The sequence below is a fragment of the Gracilinanus agilis genome, unplaced genomic scaffold, assembly GCF_016433145.1.
Source record: "Gracilinanus agilis isolate LMUSP501 unplaced genomic scaffold, AgileGrace unplaced_scaffold48632, whole genome shotgun sequence".
NCBI lineage: Eukaryota > Metazoa > Chordata > Mammalia > Didelphimorphia > Didelphidae > Gracilinanus > Gracilinanus agilis.
Genome location: NW_025383169.1, coordinates 1,158 through 10,137, shown reverse-complemented (window position 1 = coordinate 10,137; position 8,980 = coordinate 1,158). Strand labels below are relative to the sequence as shown.

The 8,980-nt window shown below is 39.0% G+C and overlaps 1 protein-coding gene across 1 annotated transcript; it reads left to right on the top strand.

Annotated features, from left to right (window-relative positions):
* Positions 1-418: 418 nt before the first annotated feature.
* On the top strand, positions 419-1,898 carry LOC123255560 (cannabinoid receptor 1-like). Its single transcript, XM_044684333.1, has 2 exons — positions 419-504; positions 580-1,898. Exons 1-2 carry the CDS (start codon positions 419-421, stop codon positions 1,838-1,840), a joined length of 1,347 nt encoding a protein of 448 aa, XP_044540268.1. The 3' UTR covers positions 1,841-1,898.
* Positions 1,899-8,980: the final 7,082 nt, after the last annotated feature.

Sequence of the window (8,980 nt, the reverse complement as noted above, 5' to 3'; positions counted from 1 at the left end):
ACTTAATAAAATCTAGTGTTCATATTGCACCTATTATCTTAATGTGCTAGGCAATTAATAAATATTACCATAGGTGTTCCTCATAACAGCCCTGAGAGGGAGGTGTTATTATTGTCCCTGTTTTACGGTTGAAGAAACCTAGGCAAACAGAGGTTAAATGAATCACCGAAGGTCATACAGATAACAAGTGTCTGAGGCTAGATTTGAACTCGAATCTTACTGACTACAGTTTCAGCACCCTTTCCACCGTGCCACCTAGCTGGAGCTAACTTTGGAGTTCAATGTTTACAATATCATTCTGTGTCTCCTTGATTTTATCTTCCTTGACTGTTTCTTTTATTTTCCCTTCCTCTAGGATTTCTTCCCCTGTGTTTCTTCTGGGTCTGTTCAAAAACGTGCATAATTGAAGCCAGAGGTTATGAAGTCCAACCTAGATGGCCTCGCGGACACCACCTTCCGGACCATCACAACAGATCTCCTCTACGCAGGCTCTAACGATATTCAGTACGAAGATATCAAAGGCAACATGGCGTCCAAACTAGGATACTTCCCACAGAAATTCCCTTTAACATCTTTTAGGGGTAGTCCATTCCAAGAAAAAATGACTGCAGGAGATAATCCCCAATTAATTCCATCAGACCAGATAAATATCACAGAATTTTACAACAACAAATCTTTATCCTCCTATAAGGATAATGAGGAGAATATCCAATGTGGAGAGAACTTCATGGACATGGAATGCTTCATGATTCTAAATCCTAGTCAGCAGCTGGCCATTGCGGTGTTGTCCCTCACACTGGGCACTTTCACAGTCCTGGAGAACCTGTTGGTGCTGTGCGTCATCCTTCACTCCCGCAGCCTCCGCTGTCGACCCTCCTATCACTTTATCGGTAGCCTGGCAGTGGCAGACCTCCTGGGGAGTGTCATTTTTGTCTACAGTTTCGTTGACTTTCATGTGTTCCATAGGAAAGATAGCCCAAATGTATTTTTGTTCAAATTGGGTGGAGTAACAGCTTCCTTCACAGCCTCGGTTGGCAGTCTCTTCCTCACGGCCATTGACAGATATATATCCATTCACAGGCCACTTGCTTATAAAAGGATCGTCACCAGACCAAAAGCTGTCGTAGCATTTTGTGTCATGTGGACCATCGCCATCGTGATTGCTGTGCTCCCCCTGCTAGGATGGAATTGTAAGAAGCTCCAGTCTGTTTGCTCAGACATCTTTCCTCTTATTGATGAAACCTACTTGATGTTCTGGATTGGAGTCACTAGTGTTCTGCTTCTGTTCATTGTGTACGCCTATGTTTATATATTATGGAAAGCACATAGCCACGCAGTCAGAATGATCCAACGCGGCACCCAAAAGAGCATCATTATTCACACATCAGAGGATGGCAAGGTCCAGGTCACTAGACCTGACCAAACCCGCATGGACATCAGGTTAGCGAAAACCCTTGTCCTCATTCTGGTGGTCCTGATCATATGCTGGGGTCCGCTGCTTGCCATCATGGTCTATGATGTCTTTGGGAAAATGAACAAACTCATTAAGACAGTGTTCGCTTTCTGCAGTATGCTCTGCCTACTGAATTCTACCGTGAACCCTATTATATATGCTCTGAGGAGCAAGGACCTGAGGCATGCTTTCCGGAGCATGTTCCCTACTTGTGAAGGCACAGCACAGCCCCTCGATAACAGTATGGGGGAATCCGACTGCCCGCACAAACATGCAAATAGTGCAGGCAACGTTCACAGGGCTGCTGAAAGTTGCATCAAGAGTACAGTTAAGATTGCCAAAGTAACCATGTCTGTGTCTACGGATACCTCGGCTGAGGCGTTGTGAGCTGAAGACTTCTCAGCCACATTGGGAGAAAAGAAACTAGGCTTTTTTTGTTTGTTTGTTTGTTTGTTTGTTTAAAGGAGTCTATCTTCTCATATTTTTAAGTTTACTATATTTAATTAAAAGGTATTCATCACAACCATCATTAGTCATTTTAAATGATGAGAAATGAAAAGACAATTCTTAAAAGGTTTTACACTTAAGAAAGTCAGTTTGTTCTTTTTTTTTTAAAGCATGTTACTTGAGTCACCCATGTTTGACTAAATAAAGGAAAATGATCTGGTGAAATAATGGAACATTTGTAGGGGAACATGATCGAAACTTTAAGTAGTTGTTTGAAAAATCCCATCAAATGAGTAAAGCCTTTGTAACCATAACTTTCATGCTAGTGTAAAATGTATTTGATGTCTATAAGTAAGAGGTTTCTGTTTTCCCCCTAAAAGCTGCAGTACAGAATTAGAAATATTTTGTAAAACTGTATTGTCCTGTAAACTGTGTACTGATGTTTATTACATGTTATTTATATTGGTCTATGGGCAATATGGAAAGAAACAGACTTCCATGGAAATAGTACAGAATATGCAGTGGTTAAGTCCTAGTGAAAACCATCATTTGCCAATCATCTAGACTTTGACTTTAGAAATCTTACACGTCATCTCCAATATTTTCATTCTCTGTTAACACAACATAAGAATAGCAGGAGCATAAAGAATCATTCCCTGTAAGAACAATATTTGTTAATCTCAACTTTGCAACTTGAAGTTGCAATTTTAAGTTTTAAAATAATTCAGTTTGCATTTTCTAATCACATTTAGTTAGTGTCTTCTGGACTATTGCTGTTTGATTGTGTAATGTATGACTCTAAGAACTGATGAACAAAGGATTAGTGGCGTCTTTGACCAACCCCTAATTTTTCCCTTAAGTCTTTAGCTATCCCCAGACCTCTTAAGACAGCATGTGTCAATCTTAATGTAAGGTGTTATCACTGTGCTGTTGACGTATACTTGAAGAGTATTACATTCTTATATTCCAGGTTTAAGTAGATTCTCTGCCTGGGAGGCCAAATAAGAGTCTTCATTTTTTTAATTGAAAAGAAGTATTGTCTGGATTAGCAAAAGTGTACTATGTGAGTGTGAATTTCCGTGTGTGTGTGTGTATGTGTGTTTGTGTGTAGACCGTAAATGTGTTTGTCACAGTGATATTTTAAAGTTAGAAAACTGTGACTAGGTGTAAATTGTATTACTTGTTGCGCTCTTTGCACATGAATTCAGTTTCTAAAATTGAGTTCTTTTCAAACATCTTGGTAATGAAACTACAGACTGCAAAAATTCAGAAAATTTTCATCCACTTTGAGAAAATATGCCACGCATTAAAAAATATCCATTAGTGTTACTCAAGAACAATACTTAACAAGGAACAAGTGATTAATTATATCCCATGAAAATCCTGTATTTTCAGTGTTAATTTCCCGACTCGGGGCACAGAACATTAAAAAAAAAAAATAAAAGGAGGCAACAATGGTAGAATAAATGGATAGAGGGAAAGCCTCAGCATCGGGGAGATATGGGTTCAAAGGTTTTCTCTGACATATACTTGTTACGTGACCCTGGACAAGTCACATAAGCTCTGAGTGCTCTAGGCAAATGTCAAGGATGATAAGTTGCAGAATAGTTGCCTATTGACATTGGTAGGTAGGGCTTCCTCATTTGGGAGTTCTGTCCTCATCTGTCCCTAAGGAGGCAGAACTCATTAAAAGGATGAACTTGCCTCACTAAACCTGAGCCATTTAAAAATAAAAGAAGTAGTAGTTCATCTAACTTTTGTAAATCCCAGTTTTAATAGCACTAAAGAGGTCTCAGGCTTTCTTCAAATCCACCTCTAATGAGGCATGACTGCCCATCACAGCCTACATGGGCACAAGAAGATAGTGGGTTGGGCAGTATATTTAGATACTGAAGGGATGCAGTCTTGATTATTGGAGCTTGACTCACTTTTAAAGCTCAAATCAGCAAAATCACCCCTCTCTTTTACCTTGATTGACTTGGCAGATGCATAGACTTCTCTTGCTTTTCCTGTGCAAATTCTGCTTTTTCTAAGACTTCTGTCCTGTTCCTGGCAGTTGACTGAGATTTATTGACAGGTAAAGGTTGGAAATGAGGCTTTTTTTAGGCCCCAATCTTTTATTCCTTCATGGTGTCATAGGGGCCCAGAAATGGGCATTCTGTCAAGGAAAAATGGGATTTCTTAAGAAGCTGCTAAACCCTGATGGATTTTATTTATAAACAATCTTCCCTTCTTCCAGAGACAAATCATTACTCCTGCAGCACCCTGAGGCCAGGTCTGTACAGCAAAGGTGAAATGGAAAGCTTGCAATTATCTGGCAGATTCAGGGAAAAAAATTGTTTCTCCACCATTCCTAACCCTACCCCCCCCCAATTCTCCCATCCCACAATTATGGTCTATGACCAATCTGTTCTGTGGCCAAAACTGAAATTGTCTGATTGCATATCTCAGAGTTGCTCAAAATCTCCAGATCTGCGGATCTCTGGTCTGTATGGAGGAGACTTTAGAGTGATACTGTAGTATAATTTCCTTCTAGAAGAAAAAAAAGGCTGATTTATAAATAAATTCTAAGAGGGCTTAATAGCCCTTAAAAAAAACAGCCATTCTTTTGCCCTGAATTATCCGATGTGGTTATCTGCATAGTTCAGAAATCACCAGGTAGCTACCAGTTCTCAGCTCTGTTATGAAACTCTGGCCTCAGTGAAAGTGAGTAGTAGGAGTTGTTGGATGAAATCCAATCATTGAAGAAAGAAAAAAATCTAAGATCTTCTTTTTTGAAACTGTGTTCTTGTGAATTCAATGCAGATTTTGTAAATTTGTTGTGCTTTCAAATTCTAAATTGTATGTAATAAACCAAGGGATGATGGGGCTGTCAGCACTAAACTTGGTGCTTTATCTATATCATAAGAAATAGCATCTTGTGAGATACTACCATGTACCTGTTACAATAACTTACATGCATACATCCTAAACTAGTTCTGCACACTTTGCCTTTTAAAAAAAAATCACTTGCTAACTCAAGTGACTAAAACATACTCCCTGTCGAATATATTCCCTAAATGACAATTAATTAACGAATCAATTCCTAAAGCAAAACTAGTTTCTTTAATGTGGTTTACATGTGAGTATGCTTTAGGCGATCCTGCTTTGCAGTCATCCGCTTTCCATTGGTGATTAAAAATGATCCAAACAACTCACAGGTCTTAGTCCCAAACACTTTGCCATTGTGCGCCATAGTTCACAAAGGGCCATCCTCCCAGTTGACTTTACTTCTTTTTAGGAGTTGACCCAAGCACAGGCTTCCTTTGGTCTGGTCTTCACAGCTGCAATCGACCCAGGAACTGCTCACCAAGCCCAGATTTCTTTCATTATGTGTCTGTGTGTGTAATGTAAAAGAAACTTGAGGTTTAGGATGGGCTAATTTATGCAGATTGCTTACCTAAACACCAGCCAATTGCCAGGACCCCATAAAACTGTGTAATGGCACCATCAGAAGCCAAGGAAACTCTGGTGCTTCCGATCACTTCTGCGAGAAATAAGCAGCCCTGTTGGCTGCGGGACGGTTTGGCCCTGCTTAAATAGCACTGTAGTTATCATTCTATCTGTCCATTTCTGGTGTTTCATATCTGTAAAAGAGACCACCTATCTCGTGTGCAAAATTAGACTCCTCATGATCTAATTGTATATTTGTATGATATTTTAAGATCTCCTAAATGCTGTGCTATGGCTAAAAATGGTGTTTTTTTTTTTTCTTCTTGCACTGGCCCTCGATGAAATGTTAACGTTACCTACTGTAACATAGACAAGACATTTTATCTACTGATTTGGGCTGAATGTATGTAAATAAGTTTTTAAAAAAAAGCCAGATGTGTAAGCAGTGGCCTAAAAATCAGTGCTTTTCAGATAGGGCAGTGTGTTTAAGTTGCTATGGCCACCTAAAAACTATCTTCAGCTAGACTCCATGTACTGGGTGCTGGGGACATGGAGTTCCCCAAGAAGGAAAGCATTTTCTTGTAGTAATAAGCAGCTGAGATGCTGGATTATCTGAACTTTCATTTCTAATGTTTCAAAGTGGAGAACACAACTCTTTATTGTCTGTAAATCTAACATTATTACTTTCTCTTAGAAGAATATTGTATTGTTAGATGTTTGTTGAGCTGGTAACATCCCTGCAACCGCTGCAATATCCTTGTTAGTAATCTGTATGAAACTTTGTATACAAGTTCTGGTAAAATTGTCATTAAAAGTAGCTTCAACCATTCAACTATCTATGGCAGAGTCATATTTCTCTACTATCTACTAAGCCCTGATCGAATTTTATTTCTATTATGTAATGAAACATGCAAAGAAGAAACGTTTCATCATGCCCATAATTCTCAGAATTTAAAACTGCAATCAAATAAAACCCAATACTATCCTGGAGGACTCAAGGTGCCCTTGGAAGCTACTTTCTCATTGCATGTGATAACATTAAAAGAATATGAAATTCATATTAATCTCTTCCAGATTTATAGACAAATTTGCAAGGTCCACAATGGAATAGACATTTTCTGGGGGAAAGGGCAAAGGAATATATAGAAAATTAGCCAATTGTGTACACACACACACACACACACACACACACACACACACATCCTCAATCAACAGTAATGAAAAATATCAAGTCACCAAAAAAGTATTTATTCACTGAGGCTTAGGAGAAGTCCAGTAAATTAAAACAAATTGATTATTTGCATTGTGTATGAACACAGTAAAATCTAACTTATCACTATACATTGCTAAAACAGGCTAGACAGATGATAGTAATTAAACACTACTTTCAGTCTTTTATTTAAATAAAGTTGATTAGATTTAGAACTGGAAAGAAATTTCAAAGTCATCTAATCTGTTTGTTTTCCCGTATAGAACCTGGAACCAGCAGCAAGGTCACCCAAGTTATAAGTGCTAGATCCAAGAATTCAAGTAAAAAAGCAGAGTCCTTTGCTTCCAAATCAAGGACCTTTTCCCCTACTCCAATCCAGCAACATAATTTTGAGATATAAAAGCACAAAACTACCATATCTTGACTTATTGACATATTTTTCTAATAAAAGATAATTCAATATACAGTTAAATTAGAAACATCTAGCCAGCATCTACACTGGTGACTGTTGATAGTAAGTATGCTTTGTGACTTTTTTAAAAAATTGTACTCTGAAGATCAGGAAACTCATTGTTCTTCCTATTATCAGATATTCAGGATTTTCACACATTGACCAAGTCCTTGAGTTCCCTCTGAACACAGACATCATCCTAAGTAAAAATACAACCAGTTTCTCATCATCTTAAAATCAAAACTCAAGAACTACAAAAATGAGATCCTAATAATGAAAATGTTACATGCACATTTAGAATTAGATGGAAACCAGTAAGGGTGTGCATGTTACCTGCAGTCCCTTCTCCTACTCCTGAGGTGGATTGGTTGCTTGAATTCAGAAATCCTGAGTTACAATATGGTTTAAGACCATCAGGTTGCTCTTTTAAGTCTAACAACAACAATATGGTAAGCTCCTAGGATATGGGAGGCCATCGGGCTCTTTAAGGAGGTAGTGAACCAGCCCAGGACAGAAACAGGACAGGGCAAAACTTCAGTGCCAATCAGCAGTGGGAAGGAGACACACACACACACACACACACACACACACACACACACACACACAGAGGGAGAGACAGAATGATTCTGGATCTGGGATCAAGACCAATCAAGGTCCAGGGGTCAGGGCTGAGGGCTAAAGTCTGAGGCTGGGATCGAGGTCATGGATTACTGTGGCACTAAGGTTCGTAGGTTTTGGAGCTGAAAAGGAATTTGCAGTCCAATTCCTCCATTTAAAGGTTGTTTTTTTTTTCCCATTTGGGGAAAGAAGAGGAGAGGGAGAAAAATAAATGCTTTTTCATTTAAAAAATTAAATTTAAAAAAAGCTGACATTGGAGGCAGTTAGGTGGCTCAGTGGATTGAGAGCCAAGCCTAGAGTTGGAAGGTCCTGGATTCAAATCAGGCCTCAGATACTTCCTAGCTGTGTGATCCTGTTTTTTGTTTTAAAACTTAACCCACATTTAACCCACATTGCCTAGCTCTTTCCTGCCTCAGATCCAATATACAGTATTAATTCTAAGAAGGAAGATAAGAGTTGAAAAAAAAAAAAGAGCGGACATACTCATTTTAGAGAGGAGGAAATTGGGACCCTAATGAGGCTAAGGGACTTATCCAAGGTCATACAGTTAGAGTCTGAGCCAGAATTCAAACTAGGCCCTCTGACTTTAAATTCATTTTTTTTCCTTTTCTTTCTATCTCTATCCCCTTCCCCACAGTGTTCTTCTAATTCTTCTTTTAAAAAAAAAAAAAACAAACAAAAAACAACAGTTCACTTTTCTTTCAAATATATCTCAGAAGGAATCAGTGGAAGGAAGTCTTGGTATTCTTTGGGGATGAGGAAAATATTCGAAGAAGAAAGCACCTTGGATTTGAAATCAGATGATCTTAATTCAAATCCAAGCTCTGTCACTAGCTAGCTGTACAATCTTGAACAAATAAATTAACCTCTCTGGGCTACACTCCCTTCTGCTGTGGGTCAAGGTTGGGGGATTGGACTTGATAATCTTCCTCTAAGTTCTGTTCTGACTTTAAATCTTTCATTTCCTGGAAGAAGTGAAATTTAAACTGGGTTTGGGAGGAGAGGAAGAGAGAAGGCATTAGAGGATGAATTAGGAGGGGCCCAAACAGAGATCCAAGGTCATTTAGGTTTCAAGACAAGCCTTTGGGTGGATCTCTGGAATGCTTGTTCTCCCTGGTTCCAAGGTTCTGTCTTGGGAGCAATGGAAGAAGACAGGAAGGAGTAATGGGAGGGGAAAAGCATGACTATATGAAGTTTCCCTGGGTGGTGGCACTAGTTGGCATCCTGGTCTAGACAGCTTTCCAAGAGACCTTTGACCCTTCCTGGATGGTGGCCAGTTTCTAGGGAGAGATAAGGAGTTGGAAATATGACCCTTGGGCCATAAATACTTATTAAACCCAGTATCAGTGAGAGAAGACTTGGGGCAACT